The sequence below is a fragment of the Microtus pennsylvanicus genome, chromosome 15 (genome assembly GCF_037038515.1).
Source record: "Microtus pennsylvanicus isolate mMicPen1 chromosome 15, mMicPen1.hap1, whole genome shotgun sequence".
Classification (NCBI taxonomy): Eukaryota; Metazoa; Chordata; class Mammalia; order Rodentia; family Cricetidae; genus Microtus; species Microtus pennsylvanicus.
The window spans coordinates 72,714,885-72,733,372 of NC_134593.1; the positions used below are offsets into that span (position 1 = coordinate 72,714,885).

Here is an 18,488-nt window from a genome sequence, read left to right on the forward strand (position 1 = left end):
TACAGTGCACAGAATCCATGTTTAAAAAAACTGAAGGTTCTACGAGGCCACATTTTTATCATTTCTTTGTATCAAACTATATGCTAGGTGTAAGCTAGTTAACAGTCAATGTTTCAGTAAAACAAATGGGCACTGCTCTTTAAAAAAAACCTTTAAAATCAGTAACAAGAGACAGAAAAACACATAGATGGATTTCTTAAAATTACCAATGGTATGATTTTTGCCTGTGTTTATCATAAAGTGCAGATAACAATAGCCAATTTGGTTTTTTCCTTTTCCTTAGACTAATGGATATTTTGATGTGTTTGAAAACTATCATATTTTCATTTATCCTTATATCTTCAGTACATGCTCAATGGTATGACTACAATAAGTAAATAAATATAAATAATAAATAAATAAATAGATTTTTGGTGAATGAGCCAGCAAATGGACTAAACAATTCACACCAAGAATGTGGACTTGGCTTATATTTTAAGTGACTACACTAATTAAAATAATTTGTAAGTATTTTGTGTTTAACCTTTCTCAAATGATATTTTAGCTTGAGGTATGAGTAAGAAATTTGTAAAGATAGTACATTACTTAGTTTTCTGCTGCTATGGTAGAATACCATGGGTAGAAGTTCCTTATAGAAGGAACTTATTTTGGCTTATGGTTTCAGAGAGATGGTTCTGTCAGGATGGGAAAGCAGAGCAGGAGATGACAGGTATGCTAGAGCAAGATGCTGAGAGATCACATCCTCAGCCACAAGCAGGATGCAGAGAGCAAGCGAACTGGAAGTGAAACAAGGCTCTAAGTTCTCAAAGCACACCCCAGTGGTATACTCTACTTTCCCTAGAAAGGATTTACAACCTCCCCAAACTCTGTCACCACCTGAAGATGAAGAGTTTAAGTACCTTAGTTTATGGGGAATACATTTCTCATGCAAACTACCAGATGGGCCCTCATGGAATCAAATCCTGTGGACACATGGAAATGGACTTTAGAAAACAGCCTGTCCCTATCATGCACCAGAAACCTAGTAATCACTCAGGGAAAGGAGAAGAAAGTTTCTTTCCCAACCCCAGAAATGAGATTTGGGCGGGGCTGCCCTGCTTAGCTATAAATAAGATTCAGTCTCATAGAAAATGAAGAGCTACAAAATCCAATTTATACAGCATCACTATTTAATTTTATTTTCATTTGCTTAAATCTGAAAAGCATCACCTTCAAAATCAACTCATTTTTGACACTGACAACATTGTTTGCTGTTACTCCAGCAGGTACCAGGAAGCTGAGATAGATACCTGGTGTCATAAACTGAATTTCCTCTTAGGTTTTGCATGTGGTAGAGTCACAACGCTTGCAGGATTGTGAACTCACTGTTACTGATTTGAACTCTGTCTTTCTTCATTCTTTGTCTTAGAGCCGAGGGTAGCAATTTTTAGTTCTGTCCTCAGACTGAGTGAAATAATTGCAACTATCTCTGTGGCCTTCCTTAAGAGCCGATTTATTTGGTTAATGAGAAAGTGAACACTACTTATAGACATTCTCTCTTCTTCACTTCACTGGACTTAGACCGAGGCATAAATCTACAGTTCACAGTCATTTGTCCATTTTCATCACCTTCAATGGCAAATAACAAAACGTGGAACGTTAGAGTCACGGTAGGTTAGACGTGATGGGGAACTGTGATTGTCAATGTGTTCTCTAGGCACCAGTTCTAGAAAGGCTCACAATACACATTCAGACTTGTGATTCTTAAAGCATGAGAACTTACTGAACTGGAGTATCATAATCTGTTGGGTCAATATTTTGAAGTCTGGATTTATATGAATCATTCTACATAAGTCTTACTGTGTTTGAAATTTGTGAAACACTGTGTGAATAACTGAGATTTTCTTCATGCACATCAGAATTGTTTCTATGAAAGCTCAAGTTATGAATTTAAATCCACTGGCTCTTTTGTTTTATCTAAAATTAATTCTGTGAATTAAGTAAAATATGCCAGAAAGTCTTTTTACTAAGTAAGATGGTTTACTAAGGTTCTATCTCCTTTCTTCCTTTACTTAATGATTTCATTTCTAAATCTTTGTCACACTGAGCATAAATAAAAGGAAAAGAAACACCATCCATCACAGAACAATTCTGTCTTCACATGCTTCTATCAAGAAATTCATTATTTGAGAATTTCATGAAGGTATATAATATAATTATATTCAACCACATTGCCATCTTTTGCACACTCTCAACTCTGGATGACTCACTTCTTTCCAAGTTGTCGTCCACTACTACTTTCTTATATTTTTGTGTATAAATTCATTGATTTTCATCAGGGCTGCTTTGTGAGGCTGTATATACACTGTATATACACTACTGAGTAAAATGATTCTCTCTCTTCCATCAGTGACCAATCACCAACCTAGTGAGGGATGGGGCCCCAGAAGTCCCTGCACTATCCATAATGAAATCTTGATGGGCTGTAGATCACACTTCTCCCATCCTCCCACTCTTACATTCTTAATCCTCCTTCCACCTCTTCCCTGACGTTGGATAGAGAGTAGGGTGGTGTAGACATACCATTTAAGGACAAGTATGCAGTGCCCACAGGGCCTAGAAAAGGGCACCAGAAATCCTAAAACTGCGGTCACAGCTCCATGTGGATCCTCGGAATAAAACCCAGATCCTCTTCAAAAGCAGTAAGTGCTTTTATCTGCTGAGCCATCTCTCCAACCCCATGGGGATTGCTTAGTCTTACCCAACAAGAAGTAAGCTGTTTGGTAAAATGAATAAAACAAAACAAAACACCTGATTGCTTCCCTTAGCACAAGAGGTAGTTATTTTAACTAGCTCAAACAACATTTTTGTTAAGCAGTATTTTAACCTGCTTATTTCTTGTACAGAATAGTTTTGTTCTTTTGTTCTCTGATTTGAGAATTTGTATTCTATCTCCAAGCAAATCATCCATATAACATTAATCCCCTTAACACACATATCAAGTGACATACTATCATCATTATGAGCACAATAGCTGTTGTTATATGAAAGATAAGTTTCCATAGGCGATAACTTCTTCCAGTGCTGGGAATATGATCATTTATATTTTAGTCAAGACAGCATTTTTCTTCACACAAGGTAGAACGATCATTATTGGACACACTAAATATCTTTATTTAGATAACAAGGGATTGCAAGAGTTTTCCTGAAACAGAGAAATGTGTGCCTTGAGTTCACAACTGGTGTAAGGTCAAGGAACATAATGTACTTGGAATAGCATATTTATTGCCTACAACCCCCAGAACAGATCTGTGATAAAAATAGGTTTCATATAATACACAAAAATGTACTAACTTAAATTTCCTTTTTAAAAGATTTAGTCGTGTGTGTGTGTGTGTGTGTGTGTGTGTGTGTGCGTGCGTGCATCCTCAGAAACCAAAAGAGGAAGTCAGATAGATCTCTGGGAGCCTGAATTATAGGTGATCGTGAGCCAAATCAAGTGTGTTATATTAACCGAGCTCAGGTCTTCTGGAAGAGCAGTTACTGCTTTTAACCTTTGAGCCAACTGGCCTATCCCTCAAATTTTTTTCTTATTGAGCATTCTAAGATGAAGTTTATTCTTCCAAAGGCTTTTAGTTACATCATTATGCATCTTTAGGTTCTTGTTATAACAGATGCCAGGCCATATAATGAAAACTATCTCAAATGGAGACAGGATAGTAAACTATCTGAAAGTGTAAAGTAGTGAATCAGATTATGAACAGATTCTGTTGCTTTTGTCTACTTCAAGGATGTATGGTAAACTTTTATGCAGTCTGAATATCAGTGTCTATTTTATTTAAATTAAATCATATTATATTAATTATGCTTATTATATTAAAGGTTGCTAAGAGGATCAGGTAAATTAATTCATGACTGGAATACTGCACAGTGTATAAATACTACTATAGTTATTATAATTTAATTTTTATTATTAAGCAGAATAATTTATACAACATGTTCTATATTATTATCTTAGTAGGTGCTTGGTGACTTATTATGCAATTAGTAATTATGAAATAACATTGTCTCCACTAAAATATTTAAAGTTCAAAATGTATTTAGTTTAAATCAATGGAGTATTTTAACTATGGAGTGGGAGAAAAGACTTGAAATTGCACTGTGTTTTTCTCAAAGTCTTTTCCCAGAGGACAGGAATAATAACAGGTCCCACCGCTGACTAACCTGGGGTAGGGAGATAGCTTTGGCTAGGAAATAGGCTAAGTTCCTGGTACCAAAGATGGGGAAAAAAACCAAAATCTGTAAGTCAGAGACTCAAGCCATCATAGTGACTATTCAGAAGCTAACCACCCATAAAACCAGAAGAAGACAATGCATCAAGATCTTTGAATACTTAGGTGTACAAATACTGCTCCCAACAGCAAATTCATAAGTTTTGAATTATGACCAAGGAAATCATATTTAAGATGGACTTGGAGTAGCTGTCTTGTTTTCAATGTTACTGTACAGGTACATTGCTCTAAACATACTAGAATTTGTTCTGGGCAAAAACTCATATTCAAGATACATAATCTATCTTTAGAGAAGAATATATTACAATTATAACCTGACTAAAAATGAGCAATAATTAAAAGCACCACGCATAGTAGCAAAAGAATAAAACAAACATACATGCTCTGATAATAGCATATGCATAAGAGAACAATCAGGCAGTAAAATTTGCAACAGAAAGGAAGAATTAGATGCTGTGGTTTGCAGTAAATATAGTGATATTCAGATCATTGAAAGACATTACTTAGGTAAAAATAAACAAAATAACTGAACAAATGTCAAATCAGTAAAATTGAGTTGTATCTGAAATGAGTCATCTCTAGAAATGATCTCTTTTTGTATATGTTTTCCTAGATAAGTCATAGAAAATTCTGTCTTGATCTTGCTCACAGCATGCTGCATATTCATCTCCTGCAGCAGTACACAATTTGCATAATGTAATACCCAGTTCTGAGCTTTGGAATACCCTTGGGTGATATTAGATAACAGGGACTCTGAGGCTACATTGCAGTTCCTTTTGACAGAGTTTCCAAAGTGCTGGAAAAACAGATTACCTGTTGTGGAAGGCTGAAGAGAATGTTTATTACATAATATATGTGCATAAAGTTATATGTTATTGATACATAAATATATTCTATTATTATTATAAATAAACATTACAGTTGTTTACTGATTATATTAATAACAACAAATGTTCTAAGAATTTATGTGAAAATGAACAGAAAACTCAGAGGAAAATATATTTTAAGACATTTCAATCCATTGATTTATGCTAAAGGAATGATGGGAAAAAAGCACTCATGATAAAATATGTATTTCTTTGGCCAGCAATGGAACAAGATTCTAACTTATTATAGTTGTGAGCTCATGAGCAAAGCATACCTGGTGGAAAATAAGTTAATGAAAAAAAAATCCACTGGAGGCTATCTGAAATAAAAACTGTTTGGTTTCTGATAAATATAAAAAAAATACAGAAATTAATGCTTAGATTTGTGTGAGATATCTACTTCATTATTATAAATATTTTTCTCTAAAGTATTTTCATTATAGGATTTCCTATTAAAACAAATATAATTGTCCCTCTATATCCATTGGTTTAGTATATATACCTTCAAACTAGCCAATCATAGCATTATATAAAATCTTGTGTCTGTGCTGAACATATATAGATCTTTTTCATATGATTACTCCCTAAGAAATACATAAACAACTATCCCCTATTATTCACACTATATGATTATCTTCAAAAATGTTAGTATGGTATACATGAGGAAATGGAGTCAACACACAAATTTCATAAAGATGACTTTGTGTCCCCAGATTGTAGTACCCACAGATCATGGAAGCACTGCCTACAGAGACTGAGAGGTGACTGTGTTCATTTGTCTTCAAATCTCATATTGTTTCCCTTTTAGAAATACAAGCTTTTGGATTCCAAGAGAGTGATGGGGAAAGAGGAGACACTGATCATGTAGAAATAAATCCTAGTGGTCACCACATGTATGATGAAAACAGTAAATATTTTTTTATATTTTAAAATTGAAAGCACATTTAAGCACCACTTTAATAAAAACTATGCTGGTAAGGTGGCAGGTCTATTAATAACCTTGACTAAATCTCCAGGTAGAGAAAGATTGACACAGCATATTGACCCAGATAAACATCCCGTTATTAAACTGAGTAAAAATAAATTAGTAAGAAAATATGTGTACCAATGGCACTTCATTTGAAAGTCTCCAAAAACAAGTGCATTTATAATCAGAAATAAAATGATCATACTAAGAGCATCTTATTGAATCTATGAACTAGATCATCTTTTAAAATGAAGCAAACACGTTTCAAGACGTAAGATTACTATTTGTCCAGATGTGCTCTTGTCACCAAACCGAATCCTGCAACCGCCCTAGAAGTACCAAACCCCAAAGTCAAAGTGGCAGAGTTTATGCCCACATGTCTTTAACTTCTATTGCTGTTTTTCTTATTTTTTCAGCAACACACCGAGAGCCAACGTCATTGGCATGTCACTTACTGATGGGTAGAGGTAACCTTCTCCATTCATGGCTATGTACAACCCTGTCTTCACTCCCTGGATGGCAACAACACGCAGTCCCACTGGGATGAGGTTGAACAGTGCTGTTGAAGGAAAGGTCTTCTGTCACCATGCAGTAAAGCAAAGCATTTCAGCAACACTTTCCCTTCTCTTTCTGTCACTCAAAAAGTATCACATGTATTTGTTTTTCCAAGTTTCAACTAAAGAAATCTTGTTTTTCTTTATGATGAAGAAACTACTATGTAGAAAAATGAGCATCCCAGCTTTAACTTCTCCTTAGCTGGCTTGCTCACACCATTGTGAAGAGTTTGGAAGGCAGAATGGAATCGAGCCTGCAGTTTATGCTTCTACTATCAAAGTCTGACACTACTAGATTCAGGAAAAAAATCACCTATGGGTATTCTCAAGGAACAGAATTTTAAAAGTGCAACTTGAAAGCTGACTGTCATTTTCTGTCCTGTGTGACTGGGCACTTGCAGTGCAGTGTAAGACAGAAGTTCAAAAGCAATTCTCAGATTAAATTACTTTGGCAGGAGCAATATGAAATGCCAGAAAAAAAAACAAGAAAAGATGTGTAGCCTCCCATGGGATAAACTTAGAAGATACTAATAAAATAAAATTCTATGCAAATTTTTAAGAAAGTATATTATTTATTAATTTTTATAAAGTTATAAATAAAAATAAAAGTGAACCATGCTTAGTTCTATAAATTTAGTAAGTTAAAATCCATTTATATTTCTACTTTTTCTTCCCTTCTAGTATAATATATTTTCACAAAGTGTACTCACCAACATCATCTTGGATATTATCAAACATAATATCTTGCTACACATAGAATTTTCAGTGGATATTCCACAAATATTTTTAGTACAAGTAGTACTAACAAGAAAGCTATTATCACTCTCATCCAACTCCTTAACTTGAGTTTATTTCTTATTAATGGGAATCTGCCTGGGAAGTACTCAGCTTTTGATATAAATGTGATGTGGGATGTCCCTCTGTAGGCTGTGAATATGTTTTATTATCATTGGTTAATAGAAAAAGCTAGTTTGGCCTATGGCATATATATATAGCTAGGTGGAAAATCCAAACAGAGAGACAAGGAGAAATAAGGCAGAGCTGGAGAGATGCCAACATCCACTAAAGGAGTAAATGCCAGAACATTACTGGTAAACCACCAGGAACATGGTGACACACATATTATTAGAAATGAGTTAATTCATGTGTAGAGCTAGCCAGTAAAAGTCTGAGTCATTCTCCAAACAATTATGATTAATATTAAGCCTACAAACGATTATTTCATAAGAGGCTGTGGGGACCAGTGGGCAGGAGAGAAACCGGTCAGGACAGAGAAAAGTCTCCAGCTACATAAATGTGTAGGTAAAATGTCTTAACTTTAGGCCTTTAACTCTTTTACAAAATGCATGTCTCTTGAAACTTGTGGCAATGTGATTTATTCTAAGGCTACTCTGTACATAATTGCAAGCTAAGACCGCAGCAAGTGTTGGCCTGGCTTTCTTCTCGGGGACATGCTGTACAGGATGGAGAAAGCTACATGCTCTTTTGCAATAATTACAAATTCCTGTTCCCCAGATCATAACATATCTGAATATTCTCTCTTTGAGAAGGATATTAACTTTTATACCAGTGCATTAGTGTGCCTAACTGTTACGATTAGGAGATGAAAAGTAATGTTCTGGACATATCTGTAAAGAAGATACACTCAGTTTAACCCTAGAGTTGCCTCCTTCTGTATCAGTACCTTCATGCATGTGGTCTCAGAAAATGATACATGCATTTCTAGGCAACTAGAAGGAAGCTAAGAGAACCAAGCATTTACAAATGAGCAGCAGACTCAGTGAGTCACTTACTGGAATTGGTGCTGTCATCCTTGGTCCCATCGAGAGCTCCATCGGGGTGCATCTGCAAGTAGTAGCCTTGCCTGCAATATAACCTGGTCACTATGCCCTTGAGCTGGGGATCTGAAAGGCAAACACAGGGTTCATCAATTTCACAATGCTGCAAGGAAATGTAGCTTTTCTCTTCTATTTTTAAAAATATTTCTTTTTCAGAAGAAGATATTTTGTAGAGTTTGTACATTGATATGTCTCAGACTTATCTGTGTCATGATATTCAGACCACATAAACCACCACAATTAAAGGAGTTATCATAATTAGCTTCAGGAAAAAAGGCTATTTTATGAAACTAGCTTGTGTGTTTATATTATTCATTAGACTGTTAAACTAATTAAATCACTAGTTTAATTATGATTTTAGACTGTAATTGTTATAAACTATTTCTGAGCGGTAGTTCAAGAGTTTTTGACACAGAAACTTCATTAAAGGTTTTAAATAAAGTTTTCATTTATTTTTCAATTGACAGATTGAGAAATATGTATTTTAAAAAATGTGTTAAAATGTGATATACATCCTTAATAAAATTCCCAGTTTGTATCCCCATCCCCAAGTTTGCATAGAAGGATATGTGGTGGTTATATATGATACACATGAGATTCTGACATTCCTCTTCTGAACTCAGAGTGAAGCTTAGGATCCTAAGGTTCAAAAAATACAGGAGGGGTAGACTTGACTCAGAGCTGCAGTGGGGGCTTTACCTGTGCAGCACTCAGCACCAAAACAGAACAAAAGAATTACTAATCACCTAGGGATCAGCTGTAGGACAACAGCCTGGTTAAGTTGTAAAGGAAACAAGCAAGCTCTCCATTATACAGCTGGAAAGGACAGTCAACCGCTCCTGGGTCTTGCACTTTAGGCATGGAAGCAAAGAGAGGCGGGAGTTTGCTGTAGTAAAAAGGGGAAACCCTGTATTATAGATTTCCCATTTAATGACCGAGAAAGGTGATTCATTGTTTCCTGAGAAGCTAGCTATATCTAAGATAATAAATATTTGCATGTGGCTTTTCAAAGGTCACTCTCATTTTGGGAATTTATCTGATATAGGACATCATAATTCTCACTATGGCAACAGGCTTCTCTCCACAACAGCTGAATGGGTTATGCAAATTTGATCGTGCTGTCCAAATTACAGGATGCTAGTAAACAATCCAACACGTAGTCTTTAGTAACTACAGACTAGCCAACAGACAAACAGAACAGCACACAGGCTAAACAGGCAAATTTGTACCCAAACAGAAATGCTAGGCTTTTGATTAGCTTTTTTTTCTTTTTGATTAGCTTTTGAGAAATGAAAAACAAAATTCCAATGACTATTTCTATGAATACAGCTGCAATGAGCACTTTGCCTTCATAGATGGGAAAATGAATTAGACATAAATAACATTCTGGAAAGTGAGCCAACACTGAGGTATCATAACATGAGTGTGACCAGCTGTCAGGAGACAGGTGTGATTAAAAGGCTAGGTTGTTAAAAGAGACAGATAAGTGAGTATTAGAGTAGTACTATGTATATGCCCTCTTACATAATAAATAATTTCTAAATCCCATAATCTCTCTCTCTCTCTCTCTCTCTCTCTCTCTCTCTCTCTCTCTCTCTCTCTCTCCTCCCATCTCCTCTGCAACACCTCTCTTGTCTTTTTCATCATTTTATTCAGTTAGAGCTCCATCACATGGAATAATACTGCCTACACTCGAAGTTGTCTTCCATTGCTGTTAATCCTTTCTAGAAATTCTCTCACAGATGCAACCAGAGCCCTGCTATTCACATCAGATTCCTAGATAAATCAATCCAGTAAGGTTTAAAATTAAGATAAACAATTGTTTGAGTATTAGTTTTTATTTTTAATAAATTTTTTCATATAATGTATTCTAATCATGGTTCCCCTTCCCCAACTCCTACCAAAATCCCACAATTCTGAAATTTGCATTAGTTAAAAAGAATTACAACCACACATTCAGTTTTTTCAACACAGCATCTGTCCACTGCAGACCTGTCTCTAGAGTTAGGTGCGTTTTTTATGCTCTTCTTTGCAAGCTGGTAGCATGTAAAAGAACAAAAATAAGCCAGGTGTGGTGATGCATACGATGCATACCATTTAATCCCAGCACTCAGGAAGCAGAAGCAGGTGGATCTCTGTGAGTTTACGGCCAGACTGCTCTACATAGTGAGTTCCAGGATAGCCACAGCTACACCGTGAAACCGTCTCAAAAACAATCAAACAAATGAAAACTAAAAGCAGAGAAGAATTTCTTAACTTCTATAGAATCACACAGAAAATTTTATAGACTGGCAACTATTCTGTAAAAACCTGTGTTCTGATATCACTTGTTTTAAATTGATCTCACATTCTAGCCATTAGATCTCAGGAAGAGTCCATAGCCTCCCTCACAGCTTCCCCAGCACTCACACAGTGAGCTCTTAGGAACTATACCTCATCTCAATTATGGGAGTGACAATAAAACACAAATCTTATTTTCTAGTGTCCTTAAAATAATAAAAACCAATCTAACTTAAATTTACCTGGTTTCACAGTTCTTGGTATTTTTATTTTTAAGAACTGATAACTATATGTGTCCTTGGGTGTCAGGCATTGTTCTAAAAAAAAACTCTGACTCATTCATTGAATCTTCTTTGTGCGTGAAGGAAGTCAATTCAAAGATGAGGAAATTGAGAAAGAGAACTATTAAGCAATTGTACAAAAGGCACAGAATTTACAAGGCTGGAGGTTGAGTATGAGCCTATTAACAATCAGCCTATGTGCCCTCTACAAATAGAACAATTAAACTAAATTGCCTTACAAACCCCAGTATAAGTCAAACTCCTTAATAAAGAAAAAAGAGAAAGGAATAAAAAGGCTGTGCACTTCTATGATCACCACCAGCTGTATCTCAATCCTGCATGTTCACAGTTGAATGCGAAAGGCAAAGCCGTAACGGAGTTGTGAGAATATTAAAGTCCTTGAAAGTTTATACCCATCCCACTCAGTATCTGGAGAAGTTTCAAAGTTCCCAGTTTCTGCCCCACCCCCAGGAATTTATTACCAGGTTTATAAATGTAGTACCACACTTTTGGTGCTTTGTCTGTACCATTTTTGCTATAATTTGGCCATTTTCAACTCCAGCCAAAAGGAGTTTCTACCCCTGATTTGACTGTAATGTGAATAGCATCAGCTGCACACCATCAGGCTGGTTTTCTTAGTCCAACACTGAGCTGCCAGCCTCCTTCCTAAACGTGCTTCTTCACTGCATACTCTCTCCTTACTTATTCCTCACCAGTATGGGAGTTCTCAGGTTTTTCTCAGCAAGCATTGTACCAACAAAGACATCTCTTGAGTTCTTTAGCATTATCTTCTAAACATCTGTAAAATTATAGACTGACAGCTGGGGAACCTGCATGGGACCAATCTAGACCCTCCTAATGTTGGTAGCAGTTAATGTGGCCTGATTTGTTGGGCAGATGAGATGACAATGGCACCAGAACCTTTCCCAGGCTTACGAACTGGCTTTTTGGAGTCCATTCAAAATTGTAGGATACCTTGCTCAATCTTCATATGGAGAAGGGAGTGCTTGCTTCTGCCTCAATTTGGTTTGTCAGACTTTGTTGACTCCCTAAGGAAAGCTGTACACCCTCTGAGAAGTGGATGGGGGATGGGAAGTGGGAATGGTGGGGTGGGCAGGAGAAGGCGACAGAGGAGGAACTGGAGTTGGTATGTAAAAGTAAAATTTTAAATAAAAATATGAAAGAAAAGACATTTTAAATATTTTTAATAAAAACTTTTAAATGGAAATATTTTTTAAGGAGACATTACTCACTTTTGAGCATTTAAAATACATTAAAATATACAGACAATTCAATCTATGTATCAAACAGTGCTTAAAACATGTTACTAACTTATCTTGTAATTCATGATCATAATTCCATATTTTTGTTTTGTTTTTGTTTTTTGAGACAGGGTTTCTCTGTAACTTTGGGGCCTGTGCTAATACTCTCTCTGTGGTCCAGGATGGCCTTGAATTCACAGAGATCTGCCTGCCTCTGTCTCTTAAGTGCTGGGATTAAAGGTGAGTGCCACTAGCACCACATTTATTGGTAAAATTGTATGATAGTTTCTACCTCACAAAGTTTACTATATGTGGCATAAAATTGAAATGTGTAACATTGTTCATGAGATCTAAAGTGAGTTTTTATTGATTAAATACCGACAAGGGGCTAGTAAAAATCCAGTAATTCCATAGATGGTTAACAGGAGTCAAAACGTGAACAGTGTGAAAACCACAATGACAAGTGTTAGCAAATATTGAGATGGCTCCTTGCCCATTGCTTATGTAGTTATGCTTCCCAGATCTCAATTCAAGATACATACTAACATAAGTGCTTTAGAAGGAACATAGGAAAATAAAACTTAGTATCTATTAGGGAAAAAAAATAAGAAAGAAAACACACCAAAATATTCAATATACTCAATTTTGAGGGCATCTATAAGAATTTTTATTTTTGCTAAATTTTGTACAATAAAGGCATGCCAATTTTATAGTGGAAATATAGAAATTGTAATAACATCTATTAATGACTGTTGAATAATATTTTATACACATTTTCAATTAAAATTATAATCATATATACCCCAAAGTATAAATACTACTGCCGTGTGCTAAATGGCTAAATGGTTTAAATCCTTAAAGTTAGCATTTGTTAGCTGATTTTGCATGGAATGTTCCTCATTTTTTTTCCTTTCATTACTTATAAAATGATCCACAGCTGATACCGTCACTTAAAGTTTAATGTAATGTCCGTCTTTCAAACCAAAAGAAACAACTTTCCCTCTAAGTCCAAAATACACCATTGATGATCATAGTAAGGCAAGGAAAGATAAAGAGAACATCCACATTAGCCGTGTCCGTTGAAACAAGGAGAGCCTTAATACCTCCACTGACTATGAGAATGAAAATAAGAACCTTCCCTGGGAGGAGGGAGAGGAGAAGGGGAGGTTGAGTTGGGAAAAGGACAGGGAGAATAAGGAAAGAGATATCTTAACAGAGGGAGCCACTTCGGGGTTAATGAGAAACCTGGCAGAAGGGAATTCCCAGAAATCCGCAAGGATGACTCCTAACAATAGTGGAATGAGTGCCTGAACTGGCCTTCCCCTGTAATCAGATTGATGACTACCTTAATTGTCATCATAGAACCTTCATCCAGTAACTGATGGAAGCAGATGCAGAGATCCACAGCTAAGCACTGGACTGAACTCCTGGAGTCATGTTGAAGAGAGGGAGGAGGGATTACATGAGCAAACGAGTCAAGACCGTGATGAGGAAACACACAGAAACAGCTGACCCAACAAGTTAGTGGGAGCTCACTGGCTCTAGGCTGACAGCCGGGGAACCTGCATAGGATCGAACTAGGCTCTTTGAATATGGATGACAGTTGTGTGGCTTGAACAGTGTGTGGGGCCACTGGCAGTGGGCTCAGGATTTATCCCTATGGCAAGAACTGGCTTTTTGGAGCCCATTCCCTATGGCGTGCTATCTTGCTCAGCCTAGATACACGGCAGAGGGCCTTGGTACTGCCTCAAGGGATATTACAAACTTTGTTGACTCCTCATGGGAGGCCTCATTCTCTCTGAGGAGTAGATGGGGGTAGGAGAGGAAAAAGGTGTGAGGAGATAGAAGAAGGGAAGAAGGGGGAACCGGAATTGGTATGTAAAATTAAAAAAAAAAGATTATCTTAAAATAAAGAAAAAAGAAAAAAGAAGGACCTTCACTATAACTGGAACAAATCTTAGTCTAGCATCTGTTGGACAACTCATCTACATGATTCTTCATGTCAGAATAAGAGGAACAATTGTCAAACACCGATCAAGAAACCTCACACAGTTTCCATCAGGGACAGGGCCCATCAGGCAGCCATAATAAGACGTACCTCTATGAAGTAATGGTGTGCAAAGCAAGGTGCCTAGGTGTGTACAAAGGCACAATAGGAAGGTCTTTAGATGTTGATTATCTCCAAAAAGGAAAAGTAAATTAGAACTTATCCATCATTCAAGGTAAAGATTTATATGGATATTTCCAGGCAGCTACGTGCTACATCAGGTCTTTAAGGAGCTTAAAGCAATTAGACAGACACATTCTGTGATTCTAAGGGGCTGTCCCAGGGACATTGGCTCTCAATTGGTTATTGCCAATGAGTATTTCACCATGTCTTGAAATTTATGTGTTCCCAGTAAAGCAGATTTATATATTATAGCTTGTATTTTAACTAACATTAGAATAATTTATGAGTAGAATACACTGATACAATGTGCATTGAAAATAGAAACAAAATTAGCAATGTCAAATATCAAACATTTAGCTAAGATAAAATTCCTCATCTAGAGATTGTAGGTTTAAAATGAAAATAAAAAAGTAAAAAAATAAGCTATTTACTCAAATCTAGTATGTGCTTATAGCCAAAGGTTTGAAAATGTTAAGACAATTGACATATATTTATTATGATAATAAATGCTTACCCTTAATAAATATTACGTCCTGACACACAAAACAATGGAAATATCAATAGTGTGAAACAAACAGAGTTGTGCAGGTACTCACGTTTTTATTAAAATGAGGAGGTAAGCGGTTGTATGGACATTTCTCTAGCATTTTAAGAAAGACTTTTGTTTACAATGCCTATGTACCCCCAAACTCTTACAACTCAGAGCCACAATTAATAACTAAATACAAAGTAAATATTTGAGGTTTAACACTTATATAGTTTAGCTATTCATGTAAAAAATACTTAAATATTTTCAGTTCACAAAATTTTTAGAGTTTTATTCTCTTAAAAACCACTACAACCTCAGAATATCTAGTCTGAATAAGAAAATATAGATAATTTAGTTTTTTCTTTTTGTCTCAATTCTTCTTTACTTCTGCTTTTTTTCATTAATTTTCTGCCTACTCTGCTGGTTCAGTAACTAAAAATGTTCCGAGGACACTCTTTTCATCGAACTCTGAGCATTAATTGAAACAGAAATAATAAAACCTAATGTGTGTCTATATCAAGAAAAAATGCTTCATAACGTATTTCCCTCAACACATAGAGTTGAAAGTTATGCAATTAACTCTATCTAAAGATAGAGGGAAAAATAACAATTACTCTCTCAGAAGTTGCTTCATTTAAATTGGTCACTGTCACAAACTACTATTTTCTTACAATATAGAGATTTACAAAAGAGTATCCATGACAACCAATGAAATGGTATGAATGAGTTTTTATTACCGCTCATCATAAAAAATGTATGGTGTATATTTTTTCTAGAAAATACACTGATGTGTCACATTGTGTGTTCTATGCTGATGTGTGGTACATCTGCTTCTCATTGGATACCAGGTGAGGTTCTTAAGCATCACCCTCCCATTAGCTATGGAGACACACACATTTATTCCCAGAAGCTAAAGTCAATTTCTGGAATATGTATATGGAGAAAATGTGGCAGATCTAATTAGATAACTCCTAGTAACAGAAAATAGTATTGTGAATCTCTTGCCCAAAGCTATAAATTATCATATAGCATTCTACAAAAGTAAACTATATTCTGTATACTTTCAGGGAACTTCTGAAAAGGGATGTGGCAAAGACACTAAGGATAATGATGACTATAAGAAAGCAATGCAAAATTTTATAAATCCTTCCAGTTATCTCTTGGGAATGACATTCATTTTCTTCCTCTTATAGACACAACACGGCTGTTAAACCCCGTTCTATTCCAGCCATTCTAGAATGATGTGGTTTGGATGGGAAATGTACCCATAAATCCAGGTGCTTGAACACTTGCCCCTTACATGGTTGTGCTTTTTGAGGAGGTTATTGAACCTTTGGGAGGAGGAGCTTTTATGGTGGAGGAAATGAATTACTGTGGGTAAACCTTAAGGTGCTTTAGACAGCCCCATTCCTGCTCACTCTCAGCTTCCTGACAAACTGGCCACCCTGCTCTAACCATATCTTCCTCTTCAGAGGATAGTATTGGAGGAAGCAAAGGCTGGAAAAGAAGCTATCTAAATGCAGGATAGATATTGGTAACTCAGATGCACAGGTCTGAGAACCACGGCCACAATGAAAATTATCACACTTCACAGAACTCTGAACAAAGAACAAATACTTGTCTTTCCTCAGCATTACAATAAATAAATAAATAAATAAGCTTCAGCCCCAATTCTGTCTCATGTTACAAATCTTGAAAGCAAGATCTAAAAAGTAAGTATTACTGAGAATATCAGGGCAACTCGGTCAGTAAAATACTCCCAATGAAAGCATCAGGACCTGAGTTCAATGCCCTGAACCCATATTTAAAAACAAATAAAGGAGTGAAATTACTTATAATCCCTGCACTGGGCAAGTGGAAACAGGTGGATGCCAAGGCTTTCTGGCTGGCTAGCTGATCCTAATTGGCAAGTAGGATTAATAGAGACCAAAAGACCATATCTCAATAAAACAAGGTAGGCATTACTTGAGAATAACACCTAATAACAGATTGTCCTCTGGCTTCCATACCTGTATGTGAGCACATAAATATACTCATTTGTATACACATGTATACTCACACATATAAAAACATATGTGTACTGTGAGTGACTCAAACAATTTCAGAACAAGTTCAAACATAAAGTATAATCAGCAAACAAAAAGATGAGGTCAACATATTTAGAATTCAATAAAAAAATCAGCAAAAAATCAAAACTATGAATGGAAAGCAGCAGAGATATAATCAATAACATAAAGAGAAAATATTTAATCTAAAATTATTTAGAACCAATTACATTACAAAGAGATATAACCATAGCTTACACATTGAAAAGTTCCGTGTATACTTATTAGCAACTAGCTATTGCAGGATATTTGTTCACACTTGAAACCCAAGATTGCATTATTTACTGGAAAAACCTGTTGTATGGCTTAGCCCTTGTTTAATACAAGAGCCTGTTTGATACAAGAGTTTTCTGCTTGAATATTGTAAACAAGATTAAATAAAGTCAACCACAGGTCAAGAGGCAGAGGCAGAGTAAGCAACCAGTTGACAGGTAAATAAGAAAAAAGCACAGAGAATAAAAGGGAGTCAGGAGGAAGGAGAGACATACACACACACACACACACAGAGAGAGAGAGAGAGAGAGAGAGAGAGAGAGAGAGAGTCAAGGGGTACTTTTTCTGCCTCTATCAACCAGCAGGCTTTTTATCCCAGTATCTGGTTCCCAAGTCTTTTATTAGTAAAATCAAACGATTTACAATCCCCAAACAAACAAACAAACAAACAGAAAACAACTGGCCTTAAAGGGATTCTAGGATAAAATCTACTGTGTGTCTGGGAGTGGAGTGACGGCTCAGTGCTTAAGAGCACTGGATACTTTTCTCTATATCTCAGCACCCACATGGTGGCTTACAAGAACAGTCTCAGAAGGTCTGTCCTCTTCCTGTGTCCACATGCATCAGGCATGTGTGTGGTGCACATACATACATGAGACCAAATATCCACACACATAAAATAAATAAAGCATTTTTAGTATCTACAATACATATAATACACATATATGTATTGATTGAGACTAAAAACTAGTTGGTGCCGGGCGCTGGTGGCGCACGCCTTTAATCCCAGCACTCGGGAGGCAGAGGCAGGCGGATCTCTGTGAGTTCGAGACCAGCCTGGTCTACAAGAGCTAGTTCCAGGACAGGCTCCAAAACCACAGAGAAACCCTGTCTCGAAAAAACCAAAAACAAAACAACTAGTTGGTAATTGAAGAATAAAAAATAATGAACTCTAAGGCACAGCAAAAACAATAGTTTCAAATGAAATTCAGAGAAAACAATTTAGAAAATTAAAAATTACCAGAGGTAGGGAGTTGTGGTGGTAACTTTAAAAAAGTAGTTATGTTTAATTAGGGTCTCAGTATGACAGCAAGGAACAAAGGAAGGAAGGGAGGTTGGGAGGGAAGGAGGGAGGGAGGGAGGAAAGAATGA

General features: G+C 36.2%; 1 protein-coding gene across 3 annotated transcripts in view; it reads right to left on the reverse strand.

Moving 5' to 3' along the window:
* The window catches only part of Fgf14 (fibroblast growth factor 14), a 455,655-nt gene that overhangs the window by 88,822 nt on the left and 348,345 nt on the right, over nucleotides 1-18,488 (reverse strand). For all 3 annotated transcript variants that reach the window (XM_075949983.1, XM_075949984.1, XM_075949982.1), the window contains 2 exons: nucleotides 8,452-8,562; nucleotides 6,560-6,663 (listed from right to left, as the gene is read on the reverse strand). In XM_075949983.1, the coding sequence (XP_075806098.1) occupies nucleotides 6,560-6,663; nucleotides 8,452-8,562 (215 nt within the window). The remainder of the gene's footprint in view (nucleotides 1-6,559; nucleotides 6,664-8,451; nucleotides 8,563-18,488) is intronic.